The sequence below is a fragment of the Lolium rigidum genome, chromosome 6, assembly GCF_022539505.1.
Source record: "Lolium rigidum isolate FL_2022 chromosome 6, APGP_CSIRO_Lrig_0.1, whole genome shotgun sequence".
NCBI classification, from domain to species: domain Eukaryota; kingdom Viridiplantae; phylum Streptophyta; class Magnoliopsida; order Poales; family Poaceae; genus Lolium; species Lolium rigidum.
Genome location: NC_061513.1, coordinates 117520882 through 117541692, shown reverse-complemented (window position 1 = coordinate 117541692; position 20811 = coordinate 117520882). Strand labels below are relative to the sequence as shown.

General features: G+C 46.7%; 3 protein-coding genes across 3 annotated transcripts; 2 read left to right on the top strand and 1 right to left on the bottom strand.

The window, feature by feature from the left end:
• The first annotated feature begins 634 nt into the window (after window positions 1–634).
• On the top strand, window positions 635–3997 carry LOC124661633 (RGG repeats nuclear RNA binding protein A-like). Its single transcript, XM_047199507.1, has 6 exons — window positions 635–833; window positions 1171–1570; window positions 1667–1811; window positions 2638–2796; window positions 2881–2937; window positions 3520–3997. Exons 1-6 carry the CDS (start codon window positions 635–637, stop codon window positions 3721–3723), a joined length of 1164 nt encoding a protein of 387 aa, XP_047055463.1. The 3' UTR covers window positions 3724–3997.
• Window positions 3998–10194: 6197 nt separating this feature from the next.
• On the top strand, window positions 10195–12026 carry LOC124665782 (putative disease resistance protein RGA3). Its single transcript, XM_047203159.1, has 2 exons — window positions 10195–10204; window positions 10268–12026. Exon 2 carries the CDS (start codon window positions 10280–10282, stop codon window positions 11795–11797), a length of 1518 nt encoding a protein of 505 aa, XP_047059115.1. The 5' UTR covers window positions 10195–10204; window positions 10268–10279; the 3' UTR covers window positions 11798–12026.
• A 2087-nt stretch (window positions 12027–14113) lies between these two features.
• LOC124665777 (putative disease resistance RPP13-like protein 1) lies at window positions 14114–15856 on the bottom strand. The gene has a single exon (XM_047203155.1). It carries the CDS (start codon window positions 15659–15661, stop codon window positions 14177–14179), a length of 1485 nt encoding a protein of 494 aa, XP_047059111.1. The 5' UTR covers window positions 15662–15856; the 3' UTR covers window positions 14114–14176.
• Window positions 15857–20811: the final 4955 nt, after the last annotated feature.

Sequence of the window (20811 nt, the reverse complement as noted above, 5' to 3'; positions counted from 1 at the left end):
TGCACATCAGTGTGGAGGGAGGTTTCCGATTTTTAGGGGAGAAATCAAAGCTGAACCAACCAGTTTACTTCACGTCAGTCCGTAGGAATTTTTCTAACCAAAAGAGTCCGTAAGTCTAGGATTATTGTTTGTAGAGACCCGAAATGTGCAATTTAGTCCAAATAACCTATTTTAGTCGAACGCAAAATCTCAGTCGTCCGATGGCAACCCATGGGTCCAGATGCCCGGATTCTCAACCCACTAGCCCTTCACGCTTCCCGAGCACTAATGTGCTGCAGAATCCCCAAACTACCCGTCTGGTCCAGCTACGCACGTGCTGCCCCTAGCCATACCCACCGAGGGTATTACTGTAATTAGACGACTCCGAGCGGAAATGGTAAAAAACCTCCGACACAAAGGATATGAGCTCGCGCAGGAGTGCGGCTAGGGTTTCTCCGTCTCACACACTCCCCTCCCCTCCCGTCGTCTCCAACCCCTAGCCGCCGCCGCCGCCGCCGCCGCATCCAAAACCCCTCCCACCTCCCCTCGCTCTTCTAATGGCACCCATCCGACGAAGCTGCTAGCTCGCGCCTCTCATCTGCTCGTCGAATAGCAAGTCGATCCGCCGCAGCTCCCTGCCCCCCGCGTCGCTCCCATGGCGGCCATGAACCAGTTCGACATCCTCGGCGCCGACGACAACGACGACCCCTCGCAGCTGCTCGCTGCGGCGGCTGCGGCCGCGGCTGCGCAGAAGGCCGAGGCCAAGAAGCCGGCCGCAGCGCCTGCTGGAAAGGGGCCCCAGACTGGGCCGGCCGCCAAGCTGCCGACCAAACCTGCTCCCCCGGCACAGGCTGGTGAGTTGTGGCCGCCAGAGCGCTAGATCTGAGCTCGGGACGTTTGGCCTTTTTTCCACCTTCTGACGTGGATCGATTTGTTCAAAATAAGTTCTTTGATTAGTTTGGGCATGTTTACTCCTTAGCATTTCATTTCGAGGCGGTATTATATTCCTTCGTTTAGTATATCATGTCGGTTGTAAATATTTTTGATGCCATTTGCTGTGATGTCCTGTGCTTTCCATCGGCTGAGAAGTCGAATTTATACCTTCCTTCGAAGATACTGTTCGAACCTTTGATTACTTTCTTGCTCCGTTTCCTCATTTTCACTGAAGCCCTTTAACTTGACATGTTTCAGTGAGGGATGCACGAAGTGGTGGTGCGCCATCACGCGGAGGATTTGGCCGTGGCGAACCTGGCCGCGGCAGAGGCGGGCGATATGGCCAGAACCGTGACTATGGCAGTGAGAACACGAATGGCTACCAGGGAGGTTATGGTGGCGGGGCAGGCTCTGGAGATGGTGCTGTAGCTGCAGGAGGTTACGGTGACAGTGAGAGGGGCCCTCGACCACCGTACCGTGGAGGTGGAGGCGGAGGTAGACGTGGTGGTTACCGGAACAGCGAGTTCGGTGATGATTCTGAGAGGCCACCCAGGAGGAATTATGAGCGCCACAGCGGGACTGGTCGTGGCTACGGGATGAAACGTGATGGTGCAGGGCGTGGGAACTGGGGATCTTCCACTGATGAAGGCCTTGCGCAGTAAGGAAGCTTCATCTACTCTTGTTTTTCATTACTATCTCAATTGGTAAATGGCTGAATGCAGACATAACAGTAGAGGCTGTTTTGTGTAAGCAGGGAAACTGATGAAGCTCTTAAAATTGAGGACAATGCTCCCATCGCTGAGAAGCAAGCTGAGCAGGATGATGCTCCAACAACAGAGGAGAACAAGGATAACAAGGATGTTGCTGCAAAGGAGGAGGAAGAGAATGAAGAGGATAAGGTAAAGGCTACACTCCAATCCAACTTTGTGGAGATTACCCTGTTTTTTAGGTTTGCAGAAGTCAAATGTTTTTTCCTATAGTAGATAGTGCCTTACCCTCTGGCCCCTTGTTCATTATTGTCTTGTTATCTGTTGTTATGATAGCTTATATTACTGCTACAAGTTGCCCCTTGTATATTATACTTAGCTATACTGTTGGGGATGATACTAGCCCCTTCATCCTTTGTGTAACGAAGGGCCTGCCCACTTGAATGATTTTTTCATAACCTGCATAAAAACAAAGGATTTTCTCTAGTCAGGAGTATAGTTCACTTGATGGTTCAAAGGATTCCTCTGGGAACCTACAGAAAAAGTGTTCCAGTGGAGTTTCACAGGAAAATTAATATTTTTCAGACCTCATTTTCTCCTCATCCTTTGCAAGCTTATCCATCGCTTGTAGCTTGTAGGGATGTTTTGCGTGTCCTGGCACCTGGGAGCCTCTATTTTGCACCACTCTCCTATTATTATATTTTTCTACTCCTGACAGGCCTGGAGTATTGTCTTAGTTCACTTGCTGGTTTTGTTTACCAAAGTCACCAACTCTTTTTATGTCAAATCCTAGTAAATTTTTCATCTCCTTTCCTATTGCATTTGATATTTAATGCAATGGACTGAGCTTCTCAACCTGTGGGCATTGTGAGTGCACCTCACACAGCCTGGAACGATTCCCATTCAGCTCAATTCAGGGTGGCTATTCTTCTTAATGATATGTCATCTAGTTCCTTTTCATACTTGTCTGGTTCCATCGCACTAATCTCTTTGCGTACTAATATTCCAATTTCTACAGGAGATGACCCTAGAGGAGTACGAAAAAATTAGGGAGGAAAAGCGGAAAGCACTACTTGCACTGAAGACTGAAGAAAGGAAGGTTGAAGTTGACAAGGACCTGCAGTCTCTGCAGCCACTGTCTACAAAGAAAGCAAATGATGAGATTTTCATTAAATTGGTATGTTTGCCAGTGCATGCAATTTTAATCCTTACACTTCGGTGAAGTTGGAATAATCTACTGATTATGCCTATGTCTCCTTAGGGCGCTGACAAGGATAAGAAGAAGGAAAGTGCTGAGCGTGAGGAGCGCGCCAAGAAGGTAATAACCTATCTATATTCTTACTATGTAGCATGCGGCAATCCCGAGAGCAGTTTGTTGGTGTCTGAACTAGTTCTTACATTTGGTGCTGTCACTTGAGATTTTCCTGTTGAACTGGTGTATTTGATATTGTTCATTTGAATTGTTGAGCTTTCTGTGTTTTCTATAATCCCACTTGGTTACAGTATGTTTTGAGGATTCCTTTTAATTTATACTACTTCTGTTCTTGTGTTAATTACTAGCAAATTATGTACCAGATAGGGTGAGTTTGTAACTATCCTCTTGGGCTGTAATGTTGGATCTGAATCAACCCTTCAGTTTTGAATTAGGGTGTGTTAATTGATAGCTTCTGATATAAGTGGAATTAGAATTTTGAATCCCAATTTGTTGAACTTCAGTTTTTTTGTGATAAATGCTAGAGGCGGTGTTAGTCAAACAACCCACAATTTGTGTAGCAAGTCCATTGTGGTTTTGATGGTTATGGTGTGGTACCATTTTTTCTATTTGAAGTGAAAATAAGACTGCTACTTTATCCCCTGGGGAAGAAATGAAGGATGCTAATATGGTAATTATTTTCTTCAGTCGTTGAGCATCAACGAGTTCCTCAAACCTGCTGAGGGAGAACGGTACTATGGCGGCCGTGGTCGTGGAAGGGGCCGTGGTGAGGGCCGTGGAGACCGTGGTGGTTTCAGAGGTGGATTTGGAGGGGGATACCAGCGTGGACAAGCTGCTGCACCATCCATCGAAGATCAATCTCAGTTCCCGACCCTGGGAGGAGGGAAGTGAAAGGTTGCGTGCCATCTGAAGCGCTGCATTGTCTTTACTGGTGTTGCCTTTAAATTTTGCCTGACGTTGAATTATTGTGTCACAGTTAATTGCAACAAATAATGGTGCTGCATGTGGTTTTCTTTCAATGTTCGGTACTAGACTTTGTATACCGGAGTTCAGATGATCGTCGGGATTAGCCTCTAGTTTTGTAGGCTAGCTTTGCTTTTGGTTAAAGAATCGTCTGCTATGTTGTTTATTCTTGCTTTTAGTGAAATGATGTGATACCAGCAAAGCAACTGGCGATTCTTGCCTAAACAAAGACAACACACCGATGAAAGGAGGGCTTACGCCTTTGTGAAGCAAAGATGGTTAACATGGCGCAACGTTAACTTTGGATTGCATGGGTACTGGTTGTCAGATCCTTCCGCTGGGATTTGCTGTCACGGTGGGAACAGAGAAATATTTGTTTTGTTTTAAATTCTGATGATAATAACCAGTCAATCTGATTATTGGCATTCTTGCACATAAAGGGATTATGAGATTAATGCAAGTATAATGAGATGGAAAGATGCATAAAGGGATTGTGCGATTTGTGCTAGTATAAGGAGATAGAACGATTTGGGGACATTCGCTAAGAATTTCTAGATTGGATAAGATAAGTAGTCACTCCCTGATATGATGACAATGGTTTTTGTTAGATGATGGTGGAGGAAGCATCGAAATAATTTGTGTACATATAGTTGTCAAAAAAATCAAAGTTTTAGTCTGGCTTCCTAATTTATTTGACCTAGATTGTTCAGTATATCTGGAGTACACATATCTGTCTGAGCTTTGTCAAAAATAATGGTTGTACATTGGTACACCCATATCCCTCGTGTAGCTCCGCCCATGTCCACAAATCAGATTGATGACAACCCACTATGGTGGTAAGTGGTAACTGAACACTAGAGTATATATTGGTGATAATTTTTTTAACAGTATGATAGATACAACACTTCGTTAGAATTCGTCTGCTAAGTGCTCATCGGAAATGTTTGCTCTAGGAGTATTTTAGTGCTCACTTTGTGCCCCAGAAGCCGGGTCAAGCATGCAAACCAGCGCAGCTCTCCAAAAGCTTGTTGGGGAAGCTATATTCCAGCAATCCAGCCTGACCAAAATATCAGTAGGCTCTAATTGTTTGACCGGGTTCAGTAGGGTCGCTCGACTGACTCATAAGTCAAGGATCATAGCTCATCCAGAGTTGAAAGTGAATATAGTAATGAGGTGTCATGCTTCATGCTGTCAATCTTGTAAATGCCGCGAGGTGTTCTATTTGACTAGACAATGTATTGGTCGAGATTTCTCAATGCAATTTTTTTGAGAAGTCTCAATGCAATTAGACTGGCCAGTCCGTGTCTATAGGTTTTTAAAGAGTTCAATGCACTTCATCATTGGACTATATGCACACGCTGCGTGTGTTGTAATACTGGCGTGCCCCTCTAGGTCTGAAATGGCAAACCGGTCGTTACAACACACACGGCGTCATCTTCCTTCAGGAATGGACTTTGGACAGAAGATATGTTGAAAGTAGTGAACGCTACGAGTATGTCAGACATGTGGCCACACTGACACTACAAAAACCTGCGTTTCCAAGTAAGATATGGATAGCTAGTTAGTTTGCACCTCCTTCCCACCAAACATGTCTAAAATTTATTAAAATTTAGATGTATCTAGATGTTATTTAGTATCTAGATAGATCTAATTTAGAGTAATCTCCGACATGTTTCATGGGATGGAGGGAGTATCAATGTATCATACTCCAGATTGTTTTACTCGAGTAGTTAGTTGAGCATAGCGGAGCATGCTTTTTTACCTATACAGTAACGGCAAGGATTTCATTTCAACTTTAGATAAGTGTTACGCTGTTATACTGGTTACATTTGTTGGTAGCATTCAGATTTTATATCAGATCTTGCTGCACAAACCGGAGATTACTGAATGGACAACATACATACAAGAATAAAACACCCAGCTCTATGGCCAACTCCAGAAAGAGCACACCTGCATAAACGGCCCATGTCAACCCGAGTGCATCTTAAAATTTCTCCGGTATCATACTCCAGATTGCTTCACTTGAGTAGTTCAACATGATGGAGCGCGCCGTTTACCTACACAGTAACGGCAAGATTTCATTTCAACTTTAAGAGAGATGTTACACCGTTATTATGGCCATATTTGTTGATATCATCCATATTTTATGTCAGGTATTGCTGCACAAATTGGATACTGAATGGACATCATACAAGTATGAAACACCCAGGATCCAGCCGTACGGTCAACTCCAGAAGAGCATACCTGCATAAGGATCATATACTTTGCAACCAAGAGCGCTTCTTCACCAACATGCGCTGCGGTTTCACTATGCTGCAGCTCATCAGGTAGCTATAGTAGGGAGGTATGTGAGATTTCCATACAAGGCATTCAAATCTTCCATGGGGCCTAGCTTTGCCATACACAATATCATGCATTTTCAGCTCAGGAACTTTCTGCCCGGGAGAGCACACCTCATAACAGCGATGGGCTATAACTCTATAAGGACTTCAGAACTGCTCGCCATCCTCCAGAGGTATATAGGTCGGTCTTTCATCAAGAGATCGATTGGATGTTCGCCGAACATAAGTAAATGCTTGGTGGTGAATTCTCTGAGGCCCTCCAGAACTTTGCGCTACAAATGGGCATCAAGGTTAGCTCGCAGAAAGGCGCCAACCGAGTTTGCCTACGTGAAAGAAGCATTGTCTGTAGTCGTCGCTAGGTGGTCCGAGTACTAATTTGTAATTTTCTTTACTTTTTGGGCTATTTGTACTACCGTTGATAATTATTAATCGATCGGTGGATTTCTCACATTTTTTTTCCCTTCGGTGATACTATTCATCCATTTGATTCAAAGGATTGGGGTGTAGGAATTTTTCCTTTCGGTTGTTCCTTTCTTTAGATAAATACTCAAAAATACCCTTACAATAACAAATCCAATTTCGAGGGACTTCCTCTCTGTGTTGAGAAAACTTTTCTTCTTCCAATTATTCTTCATTCAATTCAGTTTAAAAAATGGGTACTCGAAATACTTCAATAGGTACGCGCAAGAAATAGACCAATTCAACAGCTTTTTTGTTCCATTTCCCGTGGAGTTTTATAGGGAAATCAAAGAAATTCCACAATCCACTTAAACCTCTTTTTTACATTCCTACGTACAAAGAACAAGACAAAGGTCATATGTTGCATGATAATAACCTAATCTTTCCTTTATATTTATTTTAATCATGATTTAATTATGATTTTAAGGATTCCTGTGTTTTTCCTATTCCTGTGAATCAAACGTCCAACTTCACAAATTCCTGTGCTTTTACAACCATGTGGGATTAGACATGCGTTTCTATCCCATTTCTGCATTTTTTTTACTATTTCTACGTTCGTGAAATCCTGCGAATCAGACATGGCCTCAGTTTAAGTCTGAGGTTTTGCCAGCCTAATCATACGCCTCAGTAAAGAGCACATCCTCCTCCATAATTCCTTTCCTTTTCAAAATCCCAATTCAGTTCCACAATAATCAGTAGCCCTACTTAATAACACCACTGTCTTGCAGAGCATTTGCATTCTCCTTCTTTAAACAGTAGACCTAAGCCCTGAGTTAAATTCATAACACCCGAAACATCAGATAGTTATAGGGTGCCGAGGGATCAACTTACAAGACAACAACGCACACAAGCAAACAGGAAAAACAAGACATACAACTTGATCGTCGAAGTCCTCATCCACCAAGGCGAAGCCACACACGCGAAGCGGCGAAAGCTGAAGCTTAGAGGGAGCCCACCATCGAAGAGATACCAGCTCGAGCATACTCCAAAGGGCCAACAGCCCCGCCCCGTCTCCGAAGCCGAAGAGAGCCCCTGCTACCTCGCCCTGGATCGAAGGGCGCCGCACCATCGGCCGGAGTTGCTCACCCTAGAGCTCAAACGGAGACCAGTGCCATTGAAACTGGAGAGCAGAGGCCAAGCACGACCACCAAGAACAACCAAGATCACCACCAACACAGCTCCACCACTGGGCTTGAGAGCTCACCCGGTCTGATGCAAGCATTTGGTGCCACGAAGGAACAACAACTCCAACAAGATGTAGCACCCTCGCCGGAGAACCGAAGAGAGGCGCCGCGAAAGGATCCAACCATTGCCACCAACCAAATTTGTACCAACAAAATGCTGCCCCCTTTACCCAAGGCGGAGCCTTCAAGAAGGACACCACGCCGGAGGCGTAGCCGCTGTCCATTCCGAGAAGAATTGGGTTTTCACACGGGCAACCAGGGGATGATAGGAGGGAGGGGAACCTCGACGGTGCCTCCAGCAAGGGAATGATGCCTGCAGGCGTCGCCGCCGTCGTGGCCAACCGGCCAGGGATTTCTCTCGGAGACCCCAGTCCCCCCAGCCCACCGTGACCCTCCTAGCCAAGCTCCGGTAGCCAGGCTGGGTCACGGATCAAATAGACGAAGTGCAACCTTCAGATTTGACGCGCGCGACGCCGGAGAGGCCAGCACGCCGGACCAGCACGTGCTACCGGGCCGCTGCCCAAGCAGCCAAGGTCAGCAGCTAGCATCCACACGAGCGCCAGGGCCGCCGCCCGGAGCCCCCGCCGAGGAAGACACCAACATAACCCTCCCTTACCTGAGCCGCTTCAGAGGAACCAGCACCGGCATGGGAGGAGACCACGGAGCAGCCACATCAGCAAAGGCGAGCTTGGCGCGGAGGTCCTCCAGCTATTCACCGCGCGAGGAGCCAAGGGCTCAGATCCTTGCCGCCCCCTTCACCGGCGCCGGCGGGCTTGGCCGGCAGCGCCTCTGGGGGCGACGAGGGGGGCAGGACGGAGATGGGGGCTGGCGGCGGAGGGGCTAGGGTTCGCCCCCTCAGTCGACTGGAGGGGGCGACGCGTGGGAAATGCAAAGGGGAGACCGACCGGCCAAGAGAATTTCCGCATTCGCCTTCACGCCTTGGAGATCATCTTTAGTGAAGGAAACAATCGATGAGACTGCGCACTCGTTGTCATAGCAAACATGCTCAACGAGGGTGGGGGCAATCTGCGACAGAAAGCTCAGAATCCTCTCATACTCGTTGAGCATGTATGAGAACAAGTAGCTGATGCATGTTTCACGCACATCGGAGGATAGCTCTTCAAGAACAACACAAACTCATCCATGTCAGCCACAATCATCTCAAGGCCACATAACATTTCCCTGAGCTCGTTGAGACCCTTGCCGCCGAACACCTTGTTCTTTGGTGCCCTAGCAGAGAGACAGAGACGCTTGGCGGGATTGAATCTGCACAGGATGGACTAGTGGCCGCTCACCTCATCTTTGGCCGTGGTGTCGCCTTCTCCGTGGCCTTTGCACGTGAAGGTGTCAAATGTCAAGTTTCAAAATGTCGAATGTCAAGCTTCATGCACTTGCCAACGTCACCACCACGTGTACACTTCACAATATTGAACATGTAGTATCCTCTTGCCAACGCAACCACCACTTATACACTTCACAACATTGAACATGTAGTAGCCTCAGCATGTCGAGCTGCCAGAGCATCGCTTGGTTCGTGATGTTCCGCCTTTCGGCCTCCTCGACAGTGACGTGGACTCCCAGCAGCACGCAGTGCAGATTTTGCAGGCTCTCTTCCGCTTCTCCACTCAGTATCCGGCGGTATCCGTCCATGATATGGACCTGCTAATAACATCACCAATAACTGCAGAGACGAGTATCTCCATGGTTAATCCTTCTAGATGGAGAGGGAGAAGATGCTTTGTTTTGCTGCTTGGTTTCTTTTAGAGGGCTTTACTAATCCTCGGTGCTATTTTCCGGTCATATGATTAGGTTCGGTGACTTTGAGGTTGGAACAAATCCTAGCCACAAGGAAATGTCAAGTTGCCAATAAGTTAGACTGCAAGCTAGCTCCGACACTAGAAAGAGGAATCAACACAAGAGCCAGGTCAATGGGCAAACATATTGCTACTAGCCGCCTTGAATGTTATCTCACATGGTTGGTAGCACATGCATGGAAAGTTGGTAACCTTTAGCTATCTCAGTTTGGTCGAAAACGTTGGCAGGCTTGACCGAGTCATAAATAAATGTCATATAGGCGTTTTTGTTCCATCACAAGGATAATTCTTAGTTGGCGGAGCCAGCCCAAGTGCCGAGCCTGGGCAAGGTATACACGCAACTATTTTGACCAGAGTTTGCCCCAAGATACCCTCATTTAAGCTAGCAGCTTCAACTAAGCATCAAAGAGAGTTAGCAACCGGAGCCCGGGCAGCCGCCCGGGCATGCCGGGCCGTAGACTCACTGTCTCGTACTTTTATAAAAAAAAAACAAAAAAAAGACTCACTGTCTCGTACTTATGTCAAATTCTACGGCCTTCCCGTCAAAGTTGCAGAATTCCATGTTCAGAAATGAGGAATTATATGCATCCAGCCCGAACCACAACCTGAGGTTTTAACTTTCCCTCTTCTCTTCTTTGGTCGATTCACTCGTCTCACCAGCAACAGCCAACAGGGGGCTTCCCAAATGGAGCCGCTCCTCTCCTCAATCATGGGTGATCTGGTCGGCAGAGCCCTGTCCATGGTAACCCAGAGATACTTGCAGTCGAAGGGAGCACAAGAGGAGAAGCTCCAGAGACTAAGGGCAATCTTGCTAAGGATCGAAGCCATCATCGAGGAGGCCGAGGGGCGGCACATAACCAACCAGGTAATGCTCCAACAGCTCCAGATGATGAGAGAAGATATGTACAGAGGCTACTACACGCTAGACGCCTTCAGATACGCAGTGCACACAGACGAAGCCAAAGGTGAGGTGACTACTGGCAGTTCATTTGTCCTGTCCAGATTCAGTCCTTCGAGTTCCAAACGTCTCTTCTTCTCCATGTGCAATACCCTGAGCATGGACTTCATGTTCGATGTCTGGGACAGCAGGAATCTAGACAAGATGCTTGGTAGTATCGAGAGAATGATCGGTGACATGCAGGAGTTAATATTGTTCTTGGCCAGCTATCCTCGTGTGTCCCGGCAACCTTACAATGCATATCTATTGCTTGATCAGGTTATGTTTGGCCGCCAAATGGAGAAAGAGACAATTATCAGCTTTCTGTTTTGGAGGGAGACCACTGGCAATGGAAAACTGGGGGTGCTTCCCGTAATCGGCGCACCGAGAGTCGGAAAGAGTACACTTGTTGAGCATGTCTGCCTGAACGAGAGGGTGCGAGATCGCTTCTCGTTGATCGTCTTCCTCAGCGGAAGCGATCTCAAAGGTGGAAACTTGGCCACTCTAAGACATAGCGGTGTGATCAAGCATCAGAAACTTGCTTCCACATCACATGGAGACTCACTTGCTGTCATTGAGCTAGCCGGGGACATGGACGAGGAAACATGGAGGCGATTGTACACCTCTGCGGTAAAGCACATGACACCAGGCAGTAAAATCATACTCACGAGCCGCTCAGATAAGATAGCATCCTTTGGAACGGCACAGGCTCTTACCTTGAAATTTTTGCACCAAGAAGCTTACTGGTATTTCTTCAAGACGATCGCATTTGGGAGCAGAAACCCCGAAGAGCATCCGAACCTGGCAGCTCTCGGTATGGAGATTGCGGTCCACATGAACAGATCGTTCATGGCAGCAAATACTGTCGCCGGCATACTGAGAGACAATCTTGACACCCAGTTCTGGCGCAAGATGCTGAGATGCTTGAGAGATTTCGATAGCAAGCACCTCAGCATGTTCGGTGAGCACCCAATTGATCTCCTACAGAAGGACAAACCTGTGTACATCTGGACAATGGTGAAGACCAACAACGTTGTCGTGATGCGCAATATTTACCAGGAGCGCTCTCCCCAGATAAGCGAGGTTCCCACGATAACAGCACAGGATGTGTTGTCTGGGTGTGTTACGTCTCAGGGGAAATTCCAAGCGGTGGCATGGAGGTCTAGGGTACCTCCCTGCTACACCTACTTGGTGAGCTTCGTCGTGTCACCAACGGACAAGCACTTGGTGCTCCGTAAGAAGCGGTCTAGGCAGGAGAGGGTTTGATATGAAAATGTGATTTCCAAGTGTACATCTTAGGTATCTGCCTTTCAAAAATAAAGTGTACCTCCCTGCTACACCTACTTGGTGAGCTTCGTCGTGTCACCGACAGACAAGCTCTTGGTGCTCGGTAAGAAGCGGTCTAGGCAGGGGAGGGTTTGATATGAAAATATGATTTCCATGTGTATGTCTTAGGTAGCTGCCTTTCAAAAATAAAGTGTACCTCTTTTTGTCAGTGTGCCACATCTCCTCGATTATATGTATCAGCTTGCTGTCTGGGTTATCTTTGCAGGCTGAGTTGACAGTCCACACTCATCAAAGTATAACTGTCTGGTATACCTGATTGGTTGAAATTGAACCTTTCTTATCTGCAATACAGACTGACAGAAAACGAGTAGGAAGAATGAGATGTTAATGGCACAAACCCTTCCAGTTACTAGTCCAACATTAGAAAGGAAAAAAAGCATTTCAGAGTTTTGAGCAAGACTTATATGTATTGCAGATAAGAAAGGTGACTTCAACCAATCAGGTATACCAGACTTATTTGGGAAGCATGTTCAATGTGATCCAACACAGTTCAGTACACATGTTTCATGTGTTCTATACTAGGATCAAGCCTGGGAATCTATGTTATTCCAGACCATGGCTTTCTTACTTTCATATTAGCCCAAATCAAAATTTAACTTGTGAACTGACAAACCCTGAGAAGTAAGCAGCTTTCTTATCCCCCAACAAAGTGTACATATAGAGAGAGATGGAATCAGGCGTGCCACAGATCCACGGAGAAATCACTCAATAAACATGAGTTGGAACAATACATTGGATGAAATCCATGAGCATAACCGGACATCCCGCTGACGACTTGACATACATCAGCATTTAGGATAGGTAAAAACCAGGGGACTACTAGCCTAGCTAGAGCAGAACGCACAACGAATCTACCACCGTCCTGCAAGATCCGTACTATTTACCAATCAAGTCGTCGCAGAGGTCAGGTAGCGAGGTCGGGCCGGCCGAGCAGACCAGGTCAGCTAGCAGGACCGGGCCGGCGGCGGCGGCGATCTTGTGGGCGAGTTCCAGCGCTCGGCTGGTGAGGACGCGCGGCAGGAGCTCCGCCTGCGGAGGCAATCGCCGATGGCGCTGCGACCAACACACGATCGCGGCCGCCCTTGCCGCGCCGCCGCTGATCGCGCTCGCCGACATCGTATTGCCTCGCCGGACGGTTGGGGAAGAGCCGGAGAAAGGGTTCGCGATAGAGAGAATGGGAATGCTCGGGAGGCCCCGGATCTATAGGCCCTTATGGGCTCATGTTTTCTCTGTGGGCCAAATGGCATCCGTTTGCTCATGCTTTTCTTAGTGCAATGCTAATCCAGCATTGATTTTTTTTTTCATTTTCAAATGGGAATGGAGGTAGAATATTATTCAACTGAGCCTTGCAAAGAAAATACGAAGATTAACCTGAAGCCACCTCGCTAACTTGTTGCAACACCTACAAGTTTGATGAAGGGGTAGCCATGTCTGCACCGTATGCGATGACCTTGCACCTATCACCTACACACATCATCTAAAGGCCGGAGGCTTCACCAGGCCACCCAACAGCGATGCGGGAGCACAAACTGATCCAATAGATCCTCAACACGCCCCGTTGCACACTCTAGAAGTCGTCACCGCCATCTACCGTCGACACCATATTTAGAATAGGGATCAAGGCATTGACCTTTGCTAGGTTTGCCGTCGACAGTACCACGAAATTAGACGACCGCACCGCTTCGAGTCCATCATGTCATTTGTGACACCGAGTTCCTGCTGCACCAAGCCATCGAGACTTGTCATCGTCGGAAAGGTAGATGCACACCGCTCGATTACTTATCACCTCCATTTAGGAGCTGCTCCAAAAACAATGCCTTACGAGAAAGACCACACCGAAATCAACGCCATCGCCCGATCAAGGATACATGTATCTAAAGTTTTCCCTGGAGTGAGGATACACAGGCTGCAACGGCTATGATATACTCCTCCATTTTGAAATAGTCTACATTCTAGTTTCAAATTTTGTTCTGAAATACACTACATTCGAGCTATTAGTCAACAACAACACTGAAAACGAAATGGTTTTGCTCTCTTTATTGATTGTTGTTATTTTCAATGTAGCTTTGATTGGTTGTTCACATATCTAAGTAGTAGTAATAAATGGAATACTAGTTTGTCTCATTTTCTGTAAAATGTAAACTAAATTAGAACGGAGGGAGTGAAGTTGAAGAGCACTAGGTTGACGCCTTTCAAGTAAAAAAGGAACATGCCTACAACACATGTAATCCAAATCTCCACCTTGATCGACCCTACACGATGGATCTACGTGAACTAACATCAACAAGATTTACAAATTCAGGCCAGCCGGGATCGGTTCTTCCTAGCCAGCACATGAACATGAGGCACCGGCGTCTGCACCGAGCAGCTCATCAGGTAGCTGTAGCAAGGGGGTATGTGCGATCGCCACGCCAGAGCCTCGAACCTCCCACGAGGCGCCGGCCTCCCGGACAGGACCTCCTGCAGCGTTATCCTGGGAACATCCTTCTGGGCAGGGCAGGCCTGGTAGCAGCCGTACGAGACGAACACCTTGGAGGTCTGGGCCAGCCTCCACAGGTAGACATGGCGGTTCTTCTGCAGGAGGTCGTGCGGGTGCTTGCCGAACAGGTGGCGGTGCTTCTCCGTGTACTCCCTCATGTTCTGCAGGATGCTCAGCCAGAACCGGGCGTCCAGGTTGGCCTTGAGAAGGCTGCAGGCAATGTTGGCGCCGATGAACGACCCCTTCTCCTCCGCGCAGATGTCCATGGCGATGGACACCAGCTTCGGGTGCTCCTCTGGGTTCGTGCTGCCGAAAGCCAGCGTCTTGAAGTAGTGCCAGTACGCTTCTTGGTTCAGACACTTCAGCCTCAGCGCGTGCTCCGTCCCCAGCCTCTCCGCCGCCTCCGACCTGCTCGTCACTATGATCTTGCTTCCGATCCCATTGCAGAATGCTGAAGAGCAGAGCCTCCGCCACCTCCCCTCGTCCGGGACCTCGTCCTCGGCAAGTTCGAGGATCACCAGCGAACTTTTTTTACGCGACGTATTATGTTCACCCGGATGTTTGATGATCAGGCCATGGTCTCCCGGATCATTCAGCTTCTCGTCGACCTCGAGATCGTCGCCATTCATGCGAAGAATCGAGGAGAAGTGGCTGCGCACCCTCTCGTCGTGGCAGACGTGCTCGACGAGGGTGCTCTTCCCGATCCTGGCCGGACCGACTACCGGGAGCACGCCCACTCCCCCGCTGCCACTACCCTCCGGTCGCAGCAGAAAGCTGACGACCTGCTCGATTTCCCTCTGCCGGCCGAACATGAACTTCTCCAGAAGCAGGTGCGCGCTGCGTGGCTGCTGGTGGCAGACGCGAGGGTAGCCGCTGAGGAAGACGACGAACTCCTTCATGTCGGTGATCATGCTCCCGAGCCTGTCGACCATGCGCCCAAGCTCCGCGACGCCTCCATCGTTGCCTCCGGCGAGGTAGCAGAGTCGCTTGGCAGAGTTGATCCTGGACAAGAGGCGGCACGGCGGCGGCGCGTCGGCTCCGTGGCTACGGCCGTACGTGAGGGCGTCGAGCATGTAGTACCCTCTGTACATGGCTTCTCTCAGCAAGTCGAGCTGTCGTAGCATCGCCTGGTTCGTGATGCGCCGCCCCTCTGCCTCCTCGACGGTGACGCTCACGCGGAGCAGCGACAGCTGCAGCTGCCGGACGCTGTCGTCCACGCTGCTCTGCTGCCGGTACCGCTGGACCACGAAAGACACGGACCTGCCGAGGAGGTCGCTCAGGATCGCAGGCAGGAACATCTCCATGGCCACAGCCCACAGCCGGAGCCGATCTCCTCTGTTTTCTCAGGGGGGTGGAACTGTGCAATGTTCGATTGAACTACAGCTCGCAGTTGCTCTGGTCTTTGCTGCTTGGACTAATATCGTTCCAAGATTTTGTGATATATGATGGCTTCTCCGCGCCGCAGGCGCCAGGTTATGTGGCTACACACATCTACTACATCACAATCACAAGCATGTTCATGAGCTCTGACTTCAGCAGCGTCATGGAAGGAGCGCCGATTTCGCCATCCCGACGGCGGCTATGCACTGCACGTACTTTTAATTACATATCACATCGGCGGCAGGGGTGTGGGCGCTGCCGATTTTGCCGGCGAGAATTTCCCAAGGTTATCCCTGCACTTCAGCAGCACCGTGATCTTGCTACTAGCAAGTTGATCTAGGCCGGTGCATGCACCTAATTAAGGCAGACTTCGCTGTCACAATGTATTATGCGATCGAGTGCAATTTGTCCCGTTGTCGGGTGTGGTTGAAACTTGGCATCTTTTCTCATCAATTATCTTGATGATGCTCAAACCAATCAAAACTATGCGGCTTTAATTACTCCCTCCGTCCTGATTTATAGAGCTTGTGTGTATCACTAGGTTGTAAATTTAAAAATAATAATATAAGATATATATTATGAAAGCTATATCATTAGAAAGCTCACGTGTTTTACTTTTTAATGATATAATTTTTATATTATACAATTAATATTATATTAATCAAATTAAAAACCTAAGGATACGCGCAAGTCCTATATATGAACTGAGATGAAGGTAGCATTACGAGTCGCAGTCGTGAGTCAATCAACATACACGGTCACTTCCTTGCGGCGGCGTGGCTTCGGTTCTGGATGAGGATGACAGGATGCGTGGTAATCCTGACGCAACACCTTTTTGTTTTCGGCGGTGCTGCTATGCACATTTATGGGAGAATCATACATCTAGGTATCCAGTTCATGTAGTAGGGTAAGAAAAGTTTTGGTTACCAATTTTTTTAAACAAAATATGAGATATATGCTATAAAAATTATACCATTTAATTCATATTTAAACTGAACGGGAGGAATAATACTAGAAGCAAAATTTTAAGCACCTAGCAAAAAAAAAATTAAGTTTCAACAAATTTACTGTAAATTCCCCTAACACGTTATGAAATTTTACAAACAGCCTAAATATCACAAGATCACAAATTGTTTTATGTTACAACAAATCTTGGTATGCAACCTGAATCATTTTATGAGATTAGTACACATCACAATTTTCATATTCAAGTTTTACAATTTACACGCACATACTTCTATTCATTTTGTAGATGCATTTTTTTTGGGGTAAGTCTATAAAACTTAGAAATACGAGTTCCGCAAGGTAATTAAGTGGGTTCCATGTACCCAAGTTCTAAAAATTTCCCTTAACATTACTGCTAGCTGGTCCTATGTTCATTTGAGTGGCTCGGGTTTTTTAATTTGATGTATAGTAAAAGTACATCTATTTGATCTAGGGCCTAGTTATTTTGGGGGAAGGCCCTAGGGTTTAGTTTGGCAACTGTGCTCATAGAAGCTTAAATTTGCGAGTGAAGATTTTTTTGGCTCCCAAGCTCAAGTGGTACTGTTATTTAAAAAAAATCGAAAGTGACATCTACATGATTTTTTTTTTGAAAAAAATCCAGATGTAGCCAATGATGTATCCCACAAAGTACAAAATATCAATTTTAAATACTTCATATTCTGATCTACACAAAGATGACAAGTGTGGATCTGAGTATGCATATTTTCAAATTTGTAAATTTATCAGATCTTGTCATTTGTGTGTAGCCCATATTACAAAGAATTTTACTGTGCAGTTTTGCATGGTCAGTATTGACTATGTCTTGCTACGGTCCAGTACGAGCTTCTGAATTGGGCCAGGTCAGAGAAGGCTCTGTTCTACCGGCGAACTGGAGGCCAGCCCTCTTCGCCTGATGCTCAGATCACAAACGAGGAGGCGGAATACATACAAGATAAAGGTAGTGCAGAGAGGCATAAAACAAAACCACAATGACAGTATATTTCGAGCAAATGCTCGAATACTAGCATATATCGGTATATCACAACCATTAATCACTAGTCACAGGGACAATTACAACATAGATAACCTGCAGCTCGTATTGACATAGATCAACTGCAGTTCGCAGACCGCTCTTCGTCCTGCCTGCGTGCTTGGGTTCTTCTACCTTTGCAATTTGGCACACGAGAACTAGAGCCTCAAATCTCCCATATAGGCCATAGAGGGTAGCACAGCGCCTCCTGACATGCACATTGGCACAATGATCATGGCTCTTGGGGACTTTGGTCCTGGCTAGAAAGACTCTCCTGGGAGTAGAAATATGAAATCCAGAACTGATCCTTGGCTTCAGTTCTACTCCCAAGAGCCATGATCATTGATCTCTCACCAAGAGTTTGTTATGGTGTGCATCAAACACAAACCAAGCACCAGAACTGGACACTGGAATTGTCCATCGGTAATCCACCAATCATGTATGAAGAAAAGAAAGGACGCTCCAGGCTCCACTGCAATCAGTGGCTACCTGGTTGTTCGGGATTTGCACTTCCAAGTGCAAGCATCTTGAAAAGCTACCACTAAGCTTCTGGATGCTGGAAAATCTAGCCAGAGAGCCTCTGCCAAGCAGCTTACTGAAGAATGAACCTTTGAAATGCTTCCCCGTCAATATCCCCTGATAGCTCAATGATTATCAGTAACCTTCCTCGTGAGGGCTGAGGCCCAGTATTGGTGCTTCGACATGATATTATGCTCAATACTTGTCAGCTTTTCATCCTTTAGGTTGTTCTGTCTGAAGAACAAGATCGAAGAGTAGTGATTTGCTCACACTATCATCACGGGCTCACAGCAAGCATGCTCCACTAGAGTGTTTTTCCTGACTTTTGTTGGACCAACTGTTCACATGCCATATGGCAACTGAACTGACATTTTTCCAAAACCAAATCTGTGCAAAAAGGCTAGAGGTGGATTGGAGGATAGTTCCCCACAAAAATAACAAACTCCTTCAAGTCAGCTATGGTATTTTCTAGGCTAGCAATCATACCTTGGAGGTCTTCTATGTTGTTGCTACCAAACAGCACTGTTTTTCTATAGTTCTTGGACAAACGAAGGCATTTTGCAGCACTGAACATAGATAATCCAGAGAAGTAACTCACCTCCTGCTCATTCCCTCCCTCTTCTTGAAGGGCATGACATTTCAAGTTATCAAGCATATAGTGGCCTTTGTGCATCCCCTCTATTAACAACCCCAGCTGTTTAAGCATCTCTCGGTTGTTAATTAGCCTCCCCTCAGCCTCCTCGACGATGGTATGAGCTCTTAGAAGCAATTGATTTAACCGCTCCAGATTGGTCTCTACGTCTGGAGGCTGCAAGTATTTGTTGATGGCAAAGGATACAGATCTGCTGACAATATCACCTATGATTGCAGGAACAACTATATCCATTGTGAACCTCCTTCGAAGTTGCAGCAATGAAACGAAATATAACCGAAATACCAAGTGGTGGCGGTCTAATATAGTAATATGCCAGCTATGTCCAGTCTTTCTTTAATGCATGTCATAACGCATCACTTTCTGACCTTTTTTTTTTATATATCCATAGCTCTTCTGCTACTCCCTCTGTTTGGGTTTATAAGCCCCCCTCGAAATTTGAGCTCAACTTTGACCATGAACTGAAAATACAGAACATAAATTATATATTACATAAATTATACCATTGGATTCATATTTGAAAGAAGCTAATAAATTATATTTTGTTAGTTAATTTTATGGTCAAATTTAGGATCAAATCTCTAGGAAGCCTTATATAATCCCTAACAGAGGCGAGTAGTTGCTAGAGTTCTGAGATCAAGATAGACTCGTAGGCTTCAGCTAGTGGTGTCTTGGATGTGGTGTTTGTCTGTTTGTCTTATTAGAAAGCAACATCAGAATATTGTGCAGCTTTTATTTCGAGGAGAAGAACCGAGACAACAGGTATACATCAGAAGGAAAATGGACCGTCTACATTGCCTTCAGAGTTTTTCAGATATTGTGTGGTTTGTACTACCACTCTTTTGGACTATTTGCATCCGAAAAAGACAGATGCTCAACAGTTTTTTTGGGAGCTGAAACAATGAGAGATTGGTAGGAGTTTGCGCCGCAATTAGTGGTAGAATGTCCCTACCGTGCAGCAGAATATGCCAATCACTTTTGGGTGGTTGCATCAATAACTGAACACTGAAGGATAGCACGAACAGACAGCAAAGCATACTGCTGATCTCAAAGTGCAGCAGTGGCTTCTGGTTTGGATGCTTGGAAGAAATTAACATAGTTTTTTTTTTGAAACGATCATAGATATTCAGACAAGGCAGTTTTATATGAGAAGAACACGCCAAGAAGGTGCAAAATACAATGCCAAACAAAGGAAATAAGAATAAGTATCCATAAATATCGCGTGAAAATTAGTAGCATCCTACAATACCACTAATCCATCATATATATCTAGTCCCTGTTTTTTTCTCCTGAACATCAAGATCAGTCTGATAAAAGTTTAGCAGCTGCCTCTAGCTATCAGGCTCAAATCAAAAGCTAATTGATGTTACATCTGTGGCAAGTTGTTGACAAGTTACCATCGAAGAGTGACCCTGAGATAATGTGGTAGACCGATGACATGTCGCATCTTGCCACGCTCAACCACACTATACCCAATAATTGTGCATTTCTGCTCCCATCTGCAGGGATAAGACATGCTACTACGGGAACTCTCTCCAACCAGATCAGAGCGAAATAAAGATTAATAGTCACAAGTCAAATGAATTAATTACCCAATACCTATCACATCCGCGCGCGCAAAGATGATGTCGCGAGGAGCTGCCGCGTCGGGGAAGGTGGCGAGGTACCTGGCCAGAACATGAGCATGGGACCACTGTTGTCCGGCCACGGCTACCGGCGTCGCGCGGCCGCCGTCATGAGCATTTGCAGCGGGGCCGAGCGGAAGCCTGGGAACGACGAAGAGTACAGCGGCTCCGTGAGCATGGGACGAGAGATGTTTGGGCCTTAATGGGCGACATGAAGCCCAATTCATCTCGTAGCCCAATGCAGAAGGCTGGGCATGATCTGGT